The sequence below is a fragment of the Peromyscus leucopus genome, chromosome 8a (genome assembly GCF_004664715.2).
Source record: "Peromyscus leucopus breed LL Stock chromosome 8a, UCI_PerLeu_2.1, whole genome shotgun sequence".
Classification (NCBI taxonomy): Eukaryota; Metazoa; Chordata; class Mammalia; order Rodentia; family Cricetidae; genus Peromyscus; species Peromyscus leucopus.
The window spans coordinates 49,390,190-49,411,517 of NC_051085.1; the positions used below are offsets into that span (position 1 = coordinate 49,390,190).

Below are 21,328 nucleotides of genomic sequence, written 5' to 3' on the forward strand. Positions count from 1 at the left end.
GATCTCACTCTATAGACCAGGCGGTCCTTGAACTTAGAGATCCACCTGCCTCTGCTTCCTAAGGGCCGAGATTGAAGGCATGCACCACCACCACCTGGCTCTTTCTTTAAAAAAATAAAAAGTGGGGGCTGGAGAGATGGCTCAGAGGTTCAGAGCACTGGCTGCTCTTCCAGAGGTCCTGAGTTAAATTCCCAGCCACCACATGGTGGCTCACAACCATCTACAATGAAATCTGGTGCCCTCCTCTGGCCTGCAGGCATACATGCATGCAGAACACTGTATACATAATAAATAAAACTTTAAAAAAAAAATAAAAATTAAAAGTGTGTGTACTGTACATATATGTATGTATACACGTATATAAGTGTTTATTTTTATGTATGTAGTGTTTTGTCTATGTGTTTGACTATATACTGCATGCATGCCTGGTGCCCAGGGAGACTGAAAGGGCATTCATCCCCTAGGACTATAATTACAGACCATTGTAAGCCAGACTGTTGTATGTTGGTGCTGGAAACTCGGGTTCTCTACAAGAACAATATGTGCTTTTAACCACCGAACCATCTCTCCAGCTAGCGATAACACTGTCTATGTCAGGTCTCTGTTACGGGGCTCATATTTGGCTAAGTTAGCACTATCATATTCAGTAATCATTTCTGAGCCCTAAGTACCTTGAGGATGGGAACTAGGAAAGGGGTGTGTGTGTGTGTGTGTGTGTGTGTGTGTGTGTGTGTGTGTGTAGTTATTTGCCTAAATATTTATGACATTTATTGTTTAAAAAACAGATACCTTATATAATAATACATTTATTCAATAGTATCTTGTTAGTTTATTTTAGAATTTTTAAATTTTTAATTTTAATACTGTAGCCCAACTGGCTTTGAACATGTGCAATCCTTGAGGTAAACTTCTTACCTTTAACTCCTTGGATTACAGGCATGAGCCACTACCCTCAGCCAGAAAATTATATGTTTTTCACTTCTAGCCTAACCTCAGATTAATGACACTAATTAATACAGTTTCTCAGTTTTTGACACTGCCCCATTGGTTAATATTTTTCCAGCAAACACACTAAGGAAATATAGGCGGAGTTTTCTGTGTCCCGGCAGCTGCTTCTAATAACCACCCAGAGACTTATTACTAATTTAAATGCTTGGCCAATAGCTCAGACTTATTACTAACTAGCTCTTACAACTTAAATTAACCCATTTCTATTCATCTATGTGCAGCCTCAAGGCTCATGGCTTTTACCTCTCCTGCACGTCCTCCTTTCTCTCCATCTGTGTGGTGACACCTCGGACTCTGCCCTTCTTCCCAACATTCCCTCTACCCCAGAAATCCTGCCTAGCCATCGGCTAATCGGCTCTTTATTAACTGAGAGTAATACATATTTACAGTGTATGAAGAATTGTTCCACGGCAAGGAAAGGCCATAGATGCAGGTGCATCAGAAACTTGCAAAGGGGGTCACTCTGTGCCATTCATCATACAATGACATTTCAGCTAAGAGCATTGCAAAGTTTGCCTCCATCCCTTCTCTGATGCTGCTGCTCTTCCTTGTTCATAAAGGAAAACATTTAACTGAGGTGGCTGTGCAGTTTCAGAGGTTTAGTCCACTATCATGGCAGGAGCATGGCGGCCTGCAAGCAGACGTGGTGCTGGAGAAGGAGCTTCTACATCTTGATATGCGGGCAACAGGAAGTAGAAGGTCCTCTTCTCTGCTGCTTCTTCTTCTTTTTTTTTTTTTTTTTTTTTTGGTTTTTCGAGACAGGGTTTCTTTCTCTGTGTAGCTTTTCGACTTTCCTGGAACTCACTCTGTATCCCAGCTTAGCCTCGAACTCACAAGGGTCCACCTGACTCTGCCTACCAAGTGCTGGGATTAAAGGCGTGTGCAACCACTGTCTGCTGCTTCTTTTAAGGAAGTGGTTTGTTTTGTTTTTGCCAACTGAAGGATATCTCAGGTAAACTACAGACAGGCATTTGTTGGTTCTAATTTTGTTATATGGGTTTAACTTTTTTTTTTACTTTCTGAGAAAAAGCCTTACTATGTAGTATAGACTGGCCGGGAATTCACTATGTAGTTCAGATTACTATGAACTGATCATTTGGTTCATGCTAGTCTAAAACTTAATATGTCCCCAGACTAGCCTCAAATTAATTGTGAACATTCTGCTGCAATTGACAAAATGCTGGGATTATAGGTGTGAGTTACCACACTAGCATGATTTTCTACATACCTTTTTTTTTTTTTTTTTTTTTTTTTTTGGTGTTTTGAGACAGGGTTTCTCTGTGTAGTCTTGCGCCTTTCCTGGATCTCACTCTGTAGACCAGGCTGGCCTCGAACACAGAGCTCCACCTGCCTCTGCCTCCCGAGTGCTGGGATTAAAGGCGTGCGCCACCACTGCCCCCGCCGCCACCCAGCTTCTACACAGCTTTTATGCACAGAATTTCTCTTTAAGTAACCCCCCCTTTTTGTTCTGAGTGTCATACCTAGCCTCTGGGATCAAAATGCTCTCCAAGTCTGAATTATGCCTTGTGTTTACAGGCAGCAGAACTAGCTGGCTGTTACCCTTGGTCTTAACTACCTGTCTTCCCGACTAGGAGGACAAGTCTGGCCCTCTCTAGAGATGAAGGCCTCGAGGCTCTGTCCTAAGGTGTTGGGAACTTGCTTGTGGAGGAGTCACACAAGGTGCCATCTGTCCCAGGTCTAGAGTGGCAGGCAGAGAGGAGACAGGCGTCTGTGCTGCTGGAGAACTGAGCTGGCCTGAAGGCATGGGAGGCGGCAGGCCATCTCCTTGACTCAGCCCTCACTGGTCCCCGAATTTTACCTTTTCCCCTGATGACTTAGAGGCTCCATGTCCTGTTCCAGGTTGTGGGCAGAATCCTACTCGCCAGGCCAGTGTGGGGGCAGGGATCCCCTACTCGGTTCCAGCGTGGAGCTGCCAGATGATCTGTGGCTCAGGCCTCAAAGCCGTGTGCCTGGCAGCCCAGTCCATAGCCATAGGCGACTCCAGCATTGTGGTTGCAGGAGGCATGGAGAACATGAGCAAGGTAAGTGCCTAGGGGCCCACCATCCTCCTCGGCAGGGTGCATGTCCTGCTGAGGAACACAGACAGCCACTCAGCCTGGACCCCTGCCTGAATGAATGTTCATTGTTCTCCAGGATGCATGAGAAATCCTGTGTGAAGAACAGCCTGTCAGCCAGGCAGTGGAGGAGGCAGAGGATAACTTTTCTAAGCTGTTGTTCTAGAAGCATACAGTTTTCTGAAACGAACCCACAAGATTAGTTGTTGCTGTCCCTGCTTACTATGTAGCTGAGGCTAGCCTAGTACTTGCTATGTAGTCTAACCTAGCCTTAAGTATTTTCTAGCTCTGCCTCCTGAGTGCTAAGATTACAAGCATATGCCACTGTGCCCAGAAAAAACTTTTTAAATTTTTGGATATTTTTTAAGTATCCAAAACTTAACTTTCTCTCTCACTCTCTCCTTTCCTTCCTTCCTTTATTTTGATTTTTTGAGACAGGGCTTCTTTATGTAGCCCTGGCTGTCCTGGATCTCACTCTAGATTAGGCTGTCCTGAACTCAGAGATCCTCCTGCCTCTGCCTCCAGAGTGCTAGGATGAAAGGTGTGAACCACTACCACCTGGCCAAAGCTTTTTTTAGGAGTTGTCTTCTTTACAACTTTAAAGGTTTAAAAGCTCCTTTTTATCATGCCCAAATAGTTAATAAACATGTCTATTACAAGAAATTTATCTTGAGAACACTAAAATGACTATTTCACAGGCCATTGACTAACTTCTGAGAGGTGTCATCCTTAGGAAGTTGACAAGGTCATGAAGGCCACCTGAATCATCCAGATTCATAATTCAACTCCTCTACTTATTATCAAAGAATAAAAATTAGATCGTTCAACAAAGGAGCAACTGCTCCTGACTCATATTCCTGGCTAGGTCCCCAGATTTTCCACTTGAGATGCTGTCAGGGTTTTCATTTCCATGGTAGGTTGTTTCCCATCATGCACTACTGTCATTCTCCTCTTCTTAAAAATAAATAATAATAATAGAGGCTGGGTGAGGCGGGGCACACCTTTAATCTCCAAAGAGAAATAATAGTAAATACAACACATTTCTCACCCATGTTACTGGGAAGTGGGCACATGCCCCTCCCCAGGTGGAGTCAGGACAACTGCTGGAGTGGGTTCTCTCCTTCCACCAGGTGGGTTGTGGGGATTGAACTCGGGTCGTCAGACTTGGTGCCAGTGCCTGATGTACTGAGCCATCTCACTGACACTGCCTTGCTTTCTTTTTCTTCTTTCCCTCTTTTGGATTCACTTATTTATTTATTGGTTTTTCAAGACAGGTTCTCTGGGTAACCATGGCTATGCTGTAACCTGCTCTGTAGACCAGGCTGGGCTCAGACTCAGAGATCTACCTGTCTCTGCTTCCTGAGTGTAGGGATCAAAGGTGTGCACCACCATGCCACTTCCCTAACCCCCAGAATTTAGACAGGGTCCTATGTAGCTTGGACATGCTGGAACTCCCCATGTATTCCAGCTTGGCCTCAAACTCACAGAAATCCACCTATCACTGCCCACACCAGTCAGGTAGAATTCTGTGTACCTGGAGCAGCCTGCTCCTAGACACAGCTCATCAGCCAGGGTACAGCACATCCCTAGGCAGTGTTCTTTCTCCTTTTGACCTGGAGCCAGAGCTCAGAACAGTCCACACACAAATAATCAAGACCATGATCTGCACACAGAGCACGAGGAGCCTCAGCAGGACAGATCTCTACCACTTCAGATCCCAGACCAGAGGGAAACAGGAGATAGGCTAGCTTGTTTTGGACTTGTTTTCCTCTGTAAGGAAGAGTCGAGTCACACGTTGCCCCTTAACCTTCCTGTCATGGCCCTTGATCAGGAGGGATCTCAGGGACCAGACCTTGTTGATCTTCTAGAGGGTAGGACATGTAAAAGCCACCCATGGTGAAGCATGCCCAGTTCCTGCTGATCAGGAGGCTGAGAAGCACATGAGCCCAGAAACTCAAGACCAGCCTAGATCACACAGCCAGACCTCACCTCAAAAACCAAAGGAAAGAACATGGCCGAGGACCACAGGGAGCTGCCCCTGTCCAGGAGGCTTGCCATTCCGGTCTGTGTCACCCAGTGCTGTCCTTCAAGCTGGCCCTGCAGTGGAACAGTACCTTCTTGTGGAGGCAGCTCCAGGTCTGACCTTGGAGCCACTGGTCAGAGATCAGTGAGCTCAGCAACTGCAGAGCTCAGGAGGAGGCCAAAGGTCACAAAGTGAATGGAGTCCTTCTGGTTGGATGTAATCAAGTGCAGGCCTGCACCTAGGGCTGCTGTATGTGCTCACACAAGCCAACATGGCATCAGTGCTGTTATTCCCAGTTTACAGGTGGGAACACTGATGTCCAGAGCTGCCACTTAAATGTATGGCTTTTGCTTCTTTGCTTCTTAAAAACAATAAGCATATGATATTATGGGTTTAATTATGTCATCTTCCTCCATAGATATCATTGTACTTTGATTCACCTCTGTTGACTCCTTGCCCATTATTACCCTTTCCATTGTATACTGGCTGCTTTTGAAATGCTGGAAGTCAAGAATAACTTCTCCTCAAAAACCCCCCTCTCGGTTCATATTGCAACCTGAGTATTCTCCCTATGGGTATTCTGTCTCCTATCAGAATAGTTATCGGATGTGCTGGAGCAATGAACAGTAGTGAAAGGCTTGTACTATTCTTGCAGAGGACCCAAGTTCAGTTCCTAGCATCCATGTCAGGGGCCTCACATCTGCCCATAGTCCAGCAGGGTGTCCAATACCCTCTGGTCTCTTTGGTATGCACTCACGTGGTGTCCATAAAGTCATTCAGGCACACACATAACATTTTTTAAAGTAGGTACATGATTCTGGTTTTTATGCCATCTCCTTAGGTAATGCTTACATCTCTAGAAGGAAAAAAATGACCCATAAGGAATGAAGACACAGAATGGACAGGTCTGAGAGAGAAACGGGCAAGTTACAGAGGAATAGATTGCTAAGAGAAGGCAGGTGGGATTGTCTGCTAATGCCAAGAGGTTTCAGGCCCTGACCTGGGGAAGCAGGTAGTGGAGAGAAGGGCTTGATGGGTAAATGAAAAGGGAGGAAGCACCGTCCAGACCATTCTGAGGCTGAGTGGGATCCTAAGGAGAGGGCTCTTGACAACCAAGTCTAACTTGTTCTTACTTCCTGTTTCCAGGCCCCTCACTTGGCTCACCTGAGAGCAGGAATCAAGATGGGGGAGATGCCGCTGGCTGACAGCATCCTCTGTGATGGTCTCACAGATGCGTTTCACAACTACCACATGGGCATTACAGGTGAGGCTGATGCAGCTGCACACAGCAGCTTTAAAGAGGCTGACGAGAGCATGTGACTGAGGCTTCTGGTTACCATGGTGCCCAACATGTTCTTTAGTGAGGAAGCTGAGACATACCGAAGCTCACAGAGAGTCCTGGGATATTCATGGTGTTGGATCCTCATGGAGCTTCCCTAGGTATCCCTGTGGTCTGCTTTTGACTTGATTCTGGAGAACTCGTCACAGCTGTAGATGTCTTTGATCCGAGTAGAACTTTGGTGGTTAGACGTTACACATAGGCATGAGAGGTCATGTCTTCCCAGTGTATGTAGCTCACTCATTCTGTCCTTAACGTTCCCATCCCCTGTAGTGCCTGCTGAAAGTGTGACCCATATCTCACTGGCAGAGGGCAGACACCAGTACAAAACAGCCACACATGACACAGGATGGAAGAACAGGAAAGCCAGGATGGCAGGTTTTCTCCTGGTTTTATGGGCATAAGAGCGAAGGTGAGACAGTAATAGAAAATTAAGTTAGGACCCTGAACAGGCAGCAAGTGACCTCCTAAAAGGCACGTTTTGCTGATGTCATAGTTGAGTTACCAGTACACTGATGATGGATCAGTTGTCAAGAATACTGGCCTTGTTGCAAAGGATCTGAGTTTGGTTCCCAGCACCCACATCAAGTGGCCTATTAGCCATCTGTAACTCCAGTTCCAGGGGATCCTGTGCCTTCTGGCCGCCACAGGCACTGCATGTACGTGGTGCACATAAGCTAGTTCAGCCCCCAACACATACACCTAAATAAAAACTTTTTAAAGAACTTGGCTGGGCACTGTGGCACACACCTTTAGCCCCAGCACCTGCGGGGCAGTGACAGACAGATCTCTGTGAGTTTAAACCAGTCTCATCTCCATTGTACTCTGTGAGTTTTTAGGCCAGCCAGGGGTACACCACATTTAGATCCTGTCTAAAACAAACAAAAGACAAACAAGACTTAAAAACATGACTGTTATGATAGGCATGAAAGCTCTAGTTCAGGGGCTGGAGAGATGGCTCAGCAGTTAAAAGCACTTACTGCTCTTGTAGAGGACCCATGTTCAATTCCTACCTCCCACAACGTGATTTCACGGGCTCCAAGGGCACCAAGCATGCATATAAAACACTCAAGCATAAAATTCATAAATTAAGTAATTTTAAAAAGTGTTTAAAAGAAAACTATATTCCAAAATGTTCATCCTGCCCAGGAAGCTGATGGTCAAAGGCACCACATCCTTAGGAAGCTCAGCAGCATACAGGCCACTGTGAAGTGTCCACTCTCCTCAGTGTGCTCCTCCTTACAGACAGCTGTTCCCTGTGGATTTAGAGTCGTGCACACATTTTCCCTTCAAGGAACTGAAAGGAGAAAATTGATACTGTGTACTTGTAGATCCTTGGTGTCGAAGGATCTACAATCCCTTCATTTCATCAAATAAGGAAGCAGAGCCCACAAATACTGACTTGTAAGAGAAGGACTAGCAAATAAACTAGTTCTTCTGGTAACACAATTGTATTGTTAGTCATGTGTCTGGTCAGCAGTTCTCAATCTTTTCAATCACCAAGAAGGTGACTGAAAGACCTTTTCTCAGGGGTAGCCTAAACCATCTGCATATCAGATACTTACATTATGATTCATGATAGTTAGCAAACTTAGAGTTATGAGGTAGAAACAAAAATAATTTTATGGTTGGGAGTCACCACAACATGAGGAACGGTAAAGGGTCTCAGCATTAGGAATGTTGGGAACCACTGGTCTCGGTCCTTGCGTCCTATGTTGACAGATGAAGCAATTAGAAAGTCAGTACCTTGACTATATATAAATAAAGCTTAAACAGAAGTAACATTTGACTGTGAGATAAATAAACTCTGAGAAGGGAAGCAGCTTGTTCAAAAGCTGTAGCAATGGCTGAGGTTCCATGAGAAGTGTCAGTCATATGAAGAGGGTAACAGGAAAAGGCTAAGTGTAAGCACAGGAGACAGTGTGGGAATGCAAGGAGGTCTTGAGGACGTGTCCGACAGGGACTCACGGCTTTTCTGCTCCGTGAGAACAACAGCACAGAGAGCTAAAGAGCACCCGCAGACCATGGGGGGTGCTATAGCTCTTACCTGGATCTTAGCCAGTTTCTCCAGTGATACTCAGACTACCTGCCTGGACATCACCAAGATGATCGTTTAAAATTTAGATCCTGAAGCTAAAGGCAGAGTTTCCTGTTAGAGCACTTGTTTAGCATGTGCAGTCCCGGGCTCTATCCAGAACAAACAAACAAAAAAACAAACAAACAAAAATGGAGGTCCCTAGGACGACTGTGGCTTATAATAAATTTCGATTTTACTCAATTATTGAAAAAAAATGAGTAAAATAGCCAAATGAATGGAAACACATGAACTATGAACCAAAGGCTGAGGGGCTCCCAGCTGGATCAGGCCCTCTGAATAGGTGAGACAGTTGTTTGGCTTGATCTGTTTGGGAGGCAACTAGGCAGTGGGACCAAGTCCTGTGCTCATTGCATGAGTTGGCTGTTTGAAACCTGGAGCTTATGCAGGGACACTTGGCGCAGTCTGGGAGGAAGGGACTGGACCTGCCTGGACTGAGTCTACCAGGTTGATCGCAGTCCTCGGGGGAGGATTTGCCCTGAAGGAGGTGGGAATGGGTGATAGGCTAAGGGTAAGGGGAGAGAGTGGGAGGGGGGAGAATAGGGGAACCCGTGGCTGATATGTAGAACTGAATGGTATTATAAAATTAAATAAGTAAAATTAAAAAAAAAATGTAGAAAGCTCCTCTCCAAGGGCACCAAGCATAACTGATTATCCATAACCAAGATAAACTGATTATCACCTGTGCAGACAAGCCATTATTCAGTGAGGAAACACAAGACAATGTGATGGAAGAAAGGGGCCCCTACTCTTTAGAAATAACTAGCTCTGGATGGTTCAATGTCAAAAGTGCTTGCTGTGGGGGCTGGAGAAATGGCAGAGGTTAAGAGCACTGACTGTTCTTCCAAAGGTCCTGAGTTCAATTCCCAGCAGCCATATGGTGGCTCACAATGGCTCCGTAATGAGATCTGGTGCCCTCTGCTGGCTTGCAGGCATACATGCAGGCAGAACACTGTATCGTTAAAAAAAAAGTGCTTGCTGCATTTACAGAGGACCAGATTTCAGCCTCCAGCAGCCATGTCAGGAGGCTCGGTTCCAGACATCTGATGCTGTGTTCTGCTTGTGCACATACAGACACACACACATAAAATAAATCATAAGTCTTCACAAAATAAAAACCAATATCAAACGTAAGGAGCACAGAAAGTCTGAAGATCTAAAGAGATTTATAGTGAAGAGCACCAGATCCTAAGCAATGCAATGGCCTGAAACTCAGAGATCCTGCTGCCTCATTGTGTGCTATCATGCCCAGGAAGCTGGTTTATTGTTAAGTCTTATTATGACAAAAGGTAAAGTTTGAAGATGAGCACAAAATGGTATTAATGTTAAATTTCCTGATTTAATTTAAAAAAAAAAAATGAGAGAACCTGCTATAATTCCCTCCACCATGTTCATCAAAGGTCAAACTCAAGTCATCTTGCTTGGCAGCAAACGTGTTATCCTGTGAGTTCTGCACAGAGGGAAAACCTATGGACTTATACTTTCCGGAAGGTTCATGTAGGGAATGCTAAGTAAATGAGGTAAAAGTATCAATGGTGAACCTGGATACAGATTTCTGGAAGTTTGCAGACATAGAGAGGGAAAGAGGCTTAAATGTGAGTAACTTGAGCTACCAAAACCCAGCTCATGAATATGCTGTTTTCGCCTTTTCTTCTCCTCAGCTGAAAACGTAGCCAAAAAATGGCAAGTGAGTAGAGAAGCCCAGGACCAGGCTGCAGTTCTGTCCCAGAACAGGGCAGAGCGTGCACAGAAAGCTGGCCACTTTGACAAGGAGATTGTGCCAGTGTTGGTGTCTTCCAGAAAAGGTGAGTGTGGAGAGCACAGTAAACATGAGCCTGTTTGCAGGCGTCAATAACGCCTGCAAGGATGGTAGGTAGGGCCATTTGGGAACTGATCTTTACAAGTTGTCAATTTGTAGGCTTTATACATCTGAATATAAGGTCTGAATATTGGCAAGCAGATGATGATTTGTTATTATTGTTGTTCGGTTTGTTTGTTTGGTTGGTTGGTTGGTTAGTTTTTCAAGAAAAGATTTCTCCGCATTGCCTTGGCGATTCTGGAACTCACTCTGTAGACCAGGCTGGCCTTGACCTCACAGAGGTCTGCCTGCTTCTCCCTCCTGAGTGGTGAGATCAAAGGTGTGCACCATTACTGCCCTGCATGTTGTTGCTTTGAGACATGGTCCTACTGTGTAGCCCTAGATGGCCTAGAGCTCACTCTGTAGACCAGGCTGGCCTCCAATTGGTGGGTGATCCCCCTGCTTCTGCCTGCTGATTGATGGGATTACAGGTGAGCCACCACACCTGGATGGAAAATGCTGTCTACACGGGATATGGTCAGTGGGAAACTGTCGTCTTCAAACTGTCCACAGCTGCGGTGTGTGTCCAGTGGTTTCCATGAGAAGTGGAGCATTAGTTGTAGTTGTCAGGAGACAGCAGCTTTCCGACCTCTCAGGAATGGCATCTGCTCTGCAGAGTTGATCTTGTGTTGTCTTACATTCACATTCTGAAGGGCACTTGTTTTAAAAGATTTATTTTACCTTATTTTCAAGTTTGTGTCTATGTCTGTGAGTATATGCACACATATGTATATGGATACACTTGGAGGCTGTTTGAAGGCCTTGGATCCCTAGGAGCTAGAGTTATAGGTACTTATGAGCTGCTAGAGGTAGGTGCAAATTCTGGTCATGATGATTGAGCAGCAAGCACTCTTAAAGGTGAAACAATCTCCAGCTCCTTAAGCATCATGTTAGGGTATTGTCCATGCTCTAAAGCAGAATCTGCAGACAGTTCCCTTATCAATAACTGACATCCATGTTCAGCTCACAGAGGGTGGATTGTCTCACTCAGTTTTAGCCAGCTCAATGCAATCACAAACCCATGTACATACAATACAAATACCTCTGTCCTTAGGAAGGCCTGTGGATTTGGAACACAGCCAGACTGTCTCATGAAGAGTTCTCATGGGGTAGCTGTGGTGGTAATCTAATTATACTGAAATGTGATTTTGATTGTATGTTAATAAATAAAGTTGCCCGGGGGTCAGAGCTATTAGAGCCATAGCAAGAGTGTGGCGGTGGTGGCACACGCCTTTAATCCTAGCATTCCAGAGATAGAAATCCCTCTGGATCTCTGTGAGTTCAAGGCCACATTGGAAATAGCCAAGCATGGTGGTAACACACTCCTTTAATCCCAGAAAGCCAGCCTTTAATCCCAGGGAGTGGTGATAGAAAGCAGAAAGATATATAAGGCGTGAGGACCAGAAACTAGAAGCGTTTGGCTGGTTAAGCTTTCAGGCTTTGGAGCAACACAGTTCAGCTGAGAGCTATTGGGATGAGGACACAGAAGCTTCCAGTCTGAGGAAACAGGACCAGCCGAGGAACTGGTGAGGTGAGATAGCTGTGGCTTGTTCTGTCTCTTTAAATAGACAAACAGACAGGAAATAGGGCTTTCGTTCGGGAGGCTGGGACACCGCAGGCGGAAGGGTGAGATTTTGGCTCTGAGCTCTGACCTCTCGGCTTTCTCTTTTGCATTGTTTCTGTGTTTCTTATTTAATAAGAGTTGGATACATCAATAAATGGCGCCCAACGTGGGGCAAGAGTTTGTACCTAATGCCGCCAGCACAAGAAGCATGTGAAGATGCTGGTAAGCCACGAGCCACGTGGCAAGGTATAGATTTCTAGAAATGGGTTACTTTAAGATATAAGAACAGTTAGCAAGAAGCCTGCCACGGCCATATAGTTTGTATGCAATATAAGTCTCTGTGTTTACTTGGTTGGGTCTGAGCGGCTGTGGGACTGGCGGGTGACAAAGATTTGTCCTGACTGTGGGCAAGGCAGGAAAACTCTAGCTACAGGTAGCATGTAGTAATTCTAGTAATTCCTACTGGAATGGAAGTGGGTAAACGTTAATAAACCTTTCTGCCAAATATGAATCCTCTTGTTTCTGAGATGTCCCCAATCCCAGCCCTCTGCCTTCTCTGTCCTCATTCCAGGGAACTGGTTTTACTTTTTTCAGGTCTTACTGAAGTGAAAATTGATGAGTTTCCTCGCCATGGGAGTAACATGGAAGCCATGGGCAAGCTAAAACCTTACTTTCTTACCGATGGGACGGGAACCGTTACCCCAGCTAATGCATCAGGTTCGATTTCTGAAGGGCACTGAGGGAAAGTGCTGAGTCTGGTGAGGTCTACCAAGTGATTATGTCTTTCTACACAAAATGATTCCTAAAGCTGGGTTTAAGGGCAAAGCTTACAGTTTCTATTTGCCTGGCTATTTAATCTATACTTAAGTGATTTGCTTTCTTGACGTCTAGATTAAACATACAAATGAAAAGAATAAAATTGAAACTATGAAGTTGTCTGGGCGATGGTGGTGCATACCTTTAATCCCTGCCTGGGGGAGGGGAAACTGAAGTTGCCAGGCATGGTGAGGCACTCCTTTAATCCCTGCACTGCACCAACCAGAGATCTATGAGGTTGAAACCAGCCTGGTACACATAGGGAGTTCTAGGCCAGCCAAGGCTAGAGAGAACCTGTCTCAAAAGGGAAAAAAAAAAAAAAAAACTTCAGAGTCTATTTTTCTTCCTACTTTTCCAGTTCCAGAAAGTTTCCAGTATCTGTGAGTGAGGCCTAGGCTTGTTTCTTTAGTTTCCTTCCCTCTCCCTCCCCATTGCTTTAAGAGACTCTTATAATGTTGTGTGGTCAATATCATACTCTAGACTTTACCATCTTTTTTTTTTCTCTGTGTAGCCTTGACTGTCCTAGAACTAGCTCTGTAGACCAGGCTGGCCTTGAACTCACAGAGGTCTGCCTGCCTTTGTTTCCCAAGGGCTGGGACTAAAGGCGTGTGCCACCATCACCAGTGACCTTGACCACTTCTGAGTACACTGTGAAGTCTGATGAGTCACAGCAAAGGGCCTTGCTAACTTGTCAGTAACTTAATAGTTTCAGGTAGAAAAGGTGGCCCTGGGTTAAACTTGGGGTAAAGAGCATTGTAGAAACCAGGTCACCTGTTTACAGGGATAAACGATGGTGCCGCTGCTGTGGTTCTTATGAAGAAGACAGAAGCTGAGAGTCGAATGCTGAGACCTTTAGCAAGAATAGTTTCCTGGTCACAGGCTGGTGTGGAGCCTTCCATTATGGGAACAGGACCAATTCCAGCCATCAAGCAAGCTGTGAGTCTTACTCTAGCCTTTTGGTTGTTTGTGTTTGTTTGTGACAGAGTTCTGTGTAGCCCAGGCTGCCTTCAAACCTACTGTGTGCTCAGGACGACTTTGAACAACCTTGGACTCCTCAACCTTCAGCCTCTCCCTCCCGACTCCTGTATATGTGTCTGCCTCATCTTTGCGGACCTGATCTCGGGCTTTGGTGATGCTCTGAGGGCTGCTAACTGCTGCTCTGCACAAGCTCTTAACCCTCTCCATCCCCTTTCCCTCTGACGTGTAAGGACAGGCTTGAGTTGTTACTTCTACCGGCTTATTTGCCTTTTGGGAAAGCATTGTATTCCCCAGGCCTTACGTGAATTTAGTTCTCTCCCTAACATTTGGGTCACATATTTGTGTATGCTCTTGTGTCTTGGGGTTTGTCTGAAGGTAGAGGACACGTTCCATCTTAAAAGGAAGGAAGGAAGGGAGGGAGGGAGGGAGGGAGGGAGGGAGGGAGGGAGGGAGGAAGGAAGGAAGGAAGGAAGGAAGGAAGGAAGGAAAAAGCCAGGCAGTGGTAGTGCACGCCTTTAATCCCAGCACTTGGGAGGCAGAGGCAAGTGGATCTCTGAATTAGAGGCCAGCCTGGTCTACAGAGTGAGTTCTAGGAAAGATGCAAAGCTACACAGAGAAACCCTGTCTCAAAAAAAGAAAAAAGAAAAAAACACAAAACCAACCTATATACTTGAAGTTTGGAGAGATGGCTTAGTGATTAAGAGCACTGGCTGCTCTTCCAGGGGACCTGGGTTCAATTTTCAGCACCCATGTGGAAGCTCACAACCATTTGTAACTCTATAGTCCCTGGGGATCTCAGGCCCTCTTCTAAAACCCACAGGCATGTATGTGCTGTACTTACATACATACAGGCAAAACACTCATCACAAAATCAGCATTTTTAAATATATTTTTAAAAAACTACATTTATGTGTGTGTGTGTGGGGTGTGTGTGTGTGTGTGTGTGTGTGTGTGTGTGTGTGTGTGTATGTGTATGTTGAGAGCCAGGCCAATCCAAGGCGTCTCAGATGCCCAGTTGATAGGACAAAGGGAAACTAGTTTTGTGTCCTTGCCCAGGGACAGATGTGGCAAGATCCAGTTTGGAGCTGGAGTCAAGACCTTGAAGGAGTTAAGAATTCAGTTCCTGGAAACCTGTTTTTTTCCCCCATGAAGAAACTAGAATTACCAGTCCCAAGACCACTGTGTGCTCGGTCTGTGGCATGCTTGAGATCCCTGTGTTCCCATGGGCAGCGTTGCCTGCTTCCTGCTGACTTTGTTCCCGTGTCCCATTTCTACCCTAGAGACTGTATGTAAGGTGCTTCTTAGAAAAAGACATAGCTTGTGCAGAACATCCTGGCCTCAGCTTTCCTGTCTTCTTACCTCCTGCTCACCAGATCTAGGACCCTGTCACTGAAGAAGAGTGACCTGCTGGTCCAGGGTGTGTGTGTGTGTGTGTGTGTGTGTGTGTGTGTGTGTGTGTGTGTGTGTGTGTGTAGGCCTGGTGCACGTGTAGAAGTCAGGACAACTTGCAGGAGTTGTTTTTGTCATATTTGTGACTTGTGTGTGTTGTGTGTGTGTGTGTTTGTTTTGTGTGTGTGTGTAGGCCTGGTGCACGTGTAGAAGTCAGGACAACTTGCAGGAGTTGTTTTTGTCATATTTGTGGGACCTGGAGAACAACTCCGGAGTGAGGCCTGTCGTCATTGAGACCATGCACTGTACCCTTGCCCTGCATTTTTGAGACAAAGTCTCACAATAGCCTGGAATTTTCCAAGCAGGCTGGGTGGCTGTCTGGCCCCAGGTCTGCCCATCTCAGCCTTCCCAGCAGTGTGGTCACAGGTGCCTCACCATGCCTCATGGAGTTTTTGTTTGTTTTTGTTGTTGTTTTGATTTTTTGAGACAGGCTTTCTCTGTGTAGCTCTGGCTGTCCTAGAACTTGCTCTGCAGCACAGGCTGGCCTGGAACTCACAGAGATCCACCTGCCTCTGTTTCCCAAGCATTGGGATTAAAGATGTGTGACACCATCACCCAGCATACTTTTTTTTTCCAATGTAGGTTCTGGGGATTGATGTCAGGACATTTGTACTTTACCCATTGGACCATTTTCTCCAGCCCCAGATCATTTTTTTATTTTAGTTTTATTTTATATGCATGGGTGTTCTGTTTGTATATATGTCTACAAAGCGCTTGTGCCAGTGGAGGTGTCGGATCCCTTGGGACTGGAGTTACAAACTTTATTACGGGCCACCGTGTGAATGTGGGAACCAAACATGGGTCTTCTGGAAGAGCATCTGCTGCTGAGTCATCTCTCAGCCCCTACACTTCTTTTTTTTTTTTTTTTTAAGTCAGATCCAAGTATGCTGTATCACCTGCATATAACAGATGCTGTTTGTTTCATATTTAGGGCAGTTTAGACTTTCTACATTAAGGGGTGTTTTAGAGTACATCCTTTTGGTTTTGAGGCTGGGCCTTGCTCTGTATTAAGTAAGACATTGTCCTGCTGTGCTCCTGAGGTGCTGAAATTACAGGTGTGTGACCACATCACCCTAGAGCACATCATCCGCCGTCTGAGTGGAGTCAGCTTCACTCAGGGCTTCTCTATACAATCCATACTGACCTTGGTTGCAGGTGGGTTCATTATACAGGCTGACTGCAGCCTCTTCAGCCCTTGGTTTACAGACAGAAGCCACCATGGCACACCTAGCTTCGTAGGCAGTTTCCTAAGAAGTGTATCTTTGAGGGGTATATTACATATATCAGGCATATCTTTTCTTCGTTTTGAATTATTATTTGTGTGTGCGAGCATGCAGGTGCCCTTCGAGGCCACAAGAGGGCATGTGATGCCATAGAGCTGGAGTTACAGGGATTTGTGAGCCATCTAACATGAGTGCTGGGATCTGAAGTCTCATGCTCATGATAGAGCAGCAAGTGTTCTTAACCACTGAAGCACCTCTCCAGCACTTCATGTATAGACCCTTATGTTAGTAGTGAATGCTCTGATTTTGGTTCATCTTCCCTGTAGGTTGCCAAAGCAGGCTGGTCCCTGGAGGACGTTGACACGTTTGAAATCAATGAGGCCTTTGCAGCAGTGTCTGTTGCAATAGCCAAAGAACTTGGGTTAAACCCTGAGAAGGTAAGCAACAAGAAGTCGTGCGGTTTGCCAGTGAACTTGTAAAAATCAACAAATGAGGTTATTTCCCAGGGCAGGTTACCTTGGCAAGAAGTGAACAATACTAGTTAAGTTCAGTTGACTTGTTTGTTGCTTTTCACAGCAAAGAACTGAGTATGTTAGTTCACAATGAACAGGACATTCTAGAAAGAAGGGATCAGAGTTGTCACAGGCAGTATTTACTCCTAAGCTTTACAGGGAAAGTTAAGTTTGAAAGGGTGGTTTGCTAGCATTAACACTGAGAGGAGAAAGACAAGACTTGGGGTGTTAGCCTGTGTCCACACAAGACTGACTTAAGATCCTCTCCTTTCCTGCAGGTCAACATCGATGGAGGAGCCATTGCCTTGGGCCATCCTCTGGGAGCATCTGGCTGTAGGATTCTAGTGACCTTGTTACACAGCCTTGAGAGAATGGGCGGGACACGTGGTGTGGCAGCCCTGTGCATTGGGGGTGGGATGGGGATAGCAATGTGTGTTCAGAGAGGATGACCTGCCTGACAGCCCTCAGCCTTGAAATGTTCTTGTTAAATCAGTGACACACTAGATAGTAGGTGAAATCAGAGGACCAAAGTGAGGACAGGAACCCAGGTGGACAGCCTGCTGAACTTTAATGTGAGTCACCCAAGGCTAAGACACTGCCCCTGACACTGCCATAAATAAAAGGGAGATCCACTCAGTCATCAAGGGCTCCAGAGTGAACGGCATTTTCGTAACTTCCATGTTTATCGTCTTTGCTTTCTGGGTGCAATTTTATCAGATCATTGACTTTTTTTGTTTGTTTTGGTTTTGGTTTTTTGTTTGTTTTTGAGACAGGACCTCACCATGTAGCCTGGAGATTGCTTTGTAGACTAGGCTGGCTTTGAACTCCCAGAGATCCACCTGCCTCCAGAGTACTGGGATTAAAACCATCATGCCTGGCCCCCAAAATGACCCATTCGAAGAATGGTGATTGGGGCTTCTATTGCAAACTTCAGGCTCTTCACTTTAACTATGATTGATTAGTTCAAACACCCCTGCTTGCTTGTTGTCTCGTGGCTTCCCATTAATCAAATCAAGACCAATCCTGTAATGGTGGAAATCTGATTCAGTGACCTCTTCCAAGCTGATATGGAGTGTTCCAGCTATTCTAGTCCACAAGATTGGGAGTTCTAACAAGTGTACCTCTGGGAGTAGAAAAGTGAGCAGCAGGTAGTTTTGATGTATTTGTTTTTCTCTGCTCTTGACTGGATAGGATGTTACTTGCTCTAAATTCCTGCCTTGACTTCCCCTAATGATGGACTGTAACCTGGAATTGTGAGCCAAATAAACTCTTTCCTCCCATATGCTGCTTTTTGTCCAGGAGTTTTGCCATGACAACAGAAGTAGACCAGAACATGAGAGTGTGTTAAGGACAGGCAGCTTGATTAGAGAAGCATGGTTTACAGCATGTAACTGAGAGGTACAGCCAACGAACGACTCCTGGAGCAAAATACGCGTTTGGGGCAGGTTAGGCAAGCAGAGTTCATTTATTATGGACGTTCCTAACAAGCCTCTATGTTCCTCAGATGAACCTGCCAGGAGTTAGTCACATGCACTATGGCAATCATAAGCACACTGTAATAGAGATGGATTCTAAAAGTCAGTTACTGAAGCCATGTGCCACACCTGCATGATTGGTCAGTGATGGACCAAATACACAACAGCAGTCCCCTAAGAGTATAATGGAGGGCTGGAGAGATGGCTCAGTGGTTAGGAGCACTGCCTGCTCTTCTGGAGGTCCTGAGTTCAACTCCCAGAAACCACATGGTGGCTCATGACCATCCCTAGTGGGATCTGATGCCCTCTTCTGGCATAAAGTTGTACATGCAAATAAAGCACATATATATATATATATATATATATATATATATATATATATATATATAAATCTTTACAAACAAAAAGAGTATAATGGAGTGAGAAATGCCTCCCCGAGTGACGTCACAGCAGCTGTAGTCAGTGCAATGCATCACTGGCAAATAGACTACAGCCCAGATGGTTTGCACTAACCTGCACCGTGGCACAGTCTTAGATGAAAGTCACACACCGGGCGGTGGTGGCGCACGCCTTCAATCCCAGCACTCGGGAGGCGGAGGCAGGAGGATCTCTATGAGTTCTAGGCCAGCCTGGGCTACAGAGTGAGTTCCAGGAAAGGTGCAAAGCTACACAGAGAAACCCTGTCTCAAAAAACCAAAAAAAAAAAAAGTTACACACAGTATATGACACTTGATAATATGCAATGGACTTTGTGTACTCTCTCTACTTTTTACCTCATTTTCTAATTTGTGACATGAGGCCATTATGCTGACCATGCTAATAACTCCATGGCTTAAATAGTCCACCTGTTTTAGACATCTGAAGCTAGGACATAATTCCTGGCTTGACTAATCATTATTATTTGTTTTCATTCTTTTAAGACAGGATTTCTCTGTGTACCCCTGGCAGTTTTAGAACTCATTTTGTAGACCAGGCTAGCTTTGAACTCACAGAGATCTGCCTGTCTCTGCTTCCTGAGTGCTGGGATTAATGGCATGTGCCACCACTGCCCTGCTTGACAAATCATTATTTTAGAATATGCTCCTACAAAGTCAGCCACTGCAGGCTAGCGCTACACATCAGGAACATGTCCTGCCTCGACCTCAGGAACTTGCAATACAAACTGTACAAACATTTAACAGAAACAAGCAAGGTTTATTTATGTGTATGTATGTATTCCCATGTTTGTGTTTGCACATTCGGAGATTAGAGGTCTAGAGCATCAGATCCCCTGGAACTGGAGTTGTGAGTACCATGTGGATGCTAGGACTGAACCTGGGTCTTCTTCAAGAGCAGCAAGTACTCAACCACTGAGCCATCTCTAGCCCCATTTTTAAATGGGGTGAGGGCACTGCATGTGGATACAGAGCTTGAGGAAGCCAGAGGCAATGGATACTCCTGCAGCTAGAGGTTACAGATGGTTGTAAGGACATGTGGGTGCTGGGAATCGAAGTCTAATCCTAGGAAATTTAAATAGAGCCTGTCTGCTCATAGTAAATAGAAGGATTTCAGAGCTGCCAACATAATGGGTGGTAACTGGGCTGGACATGATGTTTCCCAGGAGCAGCTGCAAAGTTTAATAATGGAGAAGTTACAGTTAGCTCACAAAGGGGACTGAGGGACGGCCACAGAGTAGGGGAAATGGGATGGAAAGGGCATGAAGCTGCAGATGCAAACCAAATGACTGTCCTTTCAGAATGCTGGGGGCCCTGCAGCTGACCTGTGAGGGAGTCAGGGCTGGGAAGGATAGCCAGAGCAGGTCTGCAAGAGGCATGATACAAGGCATTGTGGGAAATGTAAGTAAAATGTTCTCTTATCTATCAAAAGGTTAAATGAGACCAAGGATGTTCCATCTTTAACTAGAAAAGACATCACCTGGCAAAAGTCCCTTCCCCAGTCAGCATTTTTCTCAGATAGTAGTATGTACTCAAGGCTACATCTGCTCTCAAAAGTTACACTTGAGTTAGCCAATGACATCAGAATGTAAGGCTAAGGCTAGGCCTGGTGGCACACAGCTTTAACCCCAACACTTGGGAGGAGGAAGCAAGTGGATCTCTAAGTTCCAGGCCAACCTGATCTACATTGTGACTTCCAGGTTAGCTAATGGTTTCTTTGTGAAATCATGTCTGACCTACCTGGGGATTCTGGAACATACATGGTACACATACATGCAGGCAGGCAAAAGAAACAAAACACTGATAGGCATAAAATAAATCTAAAAATATTTATTCTTCCGGAAAAAAAAAAAATGTGAGGCCAAGCTCTAGCCACCTGGAGTGAGGCATGTGCCCTTCCTGTCAGGAATGAAAGCCTAGCCTCAACCACAGCCTGCAGAATTTAACACAGTCCTACACCCTCTAGAAATAACACTTTTGGCTTGCCCACATACTGTGGATTGTGTGACCCATTGGTGGGGGTAGGGGGACCTGGGGGGGGGGCAGGACGACACACAGGACCCAGGCCCATTTCTAACATCATAAAGGCAGTGCTAGCAAATTCTAACTTTGGCTACGGGTATTTTAAACAGCAATGATCCATGGCCCTAAGGGAACTTTAGTGAGGATCCACAGAGCACCTTCCAGAAGCGACCCATCCTAGGCCCCTGGGGTTCTCCCCTTGACAAGAACTTGTTCTTTGCATCCAAGTGAACTACAGTTTACAGCGCCCAGGCACACTTGTAGGAAGTCCCCGTGAGCTGACTGACACTGTATCATGCTCCCTCTGGCTCATGGCATGGGTCCCGAGTTCTGCCAGGGGAATTCTATTCCCAGCTGAACCAGAGGTAGACTTTCAGTCACCCTCATTGCTTCAAAAATACACAAAAACAGAACCCACAATGTGAAAAAGGGGACTGTGACCCCCATGGTACAGAGA

General features: G+C 45.5%; 2 protein-coding genes across 3 annotated transcripts in view; one reads left to right on the forward strand and one right to left on the reverse strand.

The window, feature by feature from the left end:
• Window positions 1-18,220, forward strand: part of LOC114691377 (acetyl-CoA acetyltransferase, cytosolic) — a 20,499-nt gene extending 2,279 nt beyond the window's left edge. Inside the window, exons 3-9 of the mRNA XM_028866674.2 lie at window positions 2,869-3,050; window positions 6,253-6,370; window positions 10,202-10,345; window positions 12,557-12,679; window positions 13,560-13,714; window positions 16,755-16,865; window positions 17,219-18,220. Coding sequence (XP_028722507.1) covers window positions 2,869-3,050; window positions 6,253-6,370; window positions 10,202-10,345; window positions 12,557-12,679; window positions 13,560-13,714; window positions 16,755-16,865; window positions 17,219-17,389 — 1,004 coding nt within the window. The 3' untranslated portion in view covers window positions 17,390-18,220. The remainder of the gene's footprint in view (window positions 1-2,868; window positions 3,051-6,252; window positions 6,371-10,201; window positions 10,346-12,556; window positions 12,680-13,559; window positions 13,715-16,754; window positions 16,866-17,218) is intronic.
• Window positions 17,472-21,328, reverse strand: part of Tcp1 (t-complex 1) — a 31,858-nt gene continuing 28,001 nt past the window's right edge. Inside the window, exon 13 of one of the 2 annotated variants that reach the window (XM_037200350.1) lies at window positions 17,472-17,649. In XM_037200350.1, the coding sequence (XP_037056245.1) occupies window positions 17,574-17,649 (76 nt within the window). In that variant the 3' untranslated portion in view covers window positions 17,472-17,573. Of the gene's footprint in view, window positions 17,650-17,869; window positions 17,964-21,328 lie in introns of those variants that run through there. The other variant, XM_037200351.1, reaches the window with a different exon arrangement.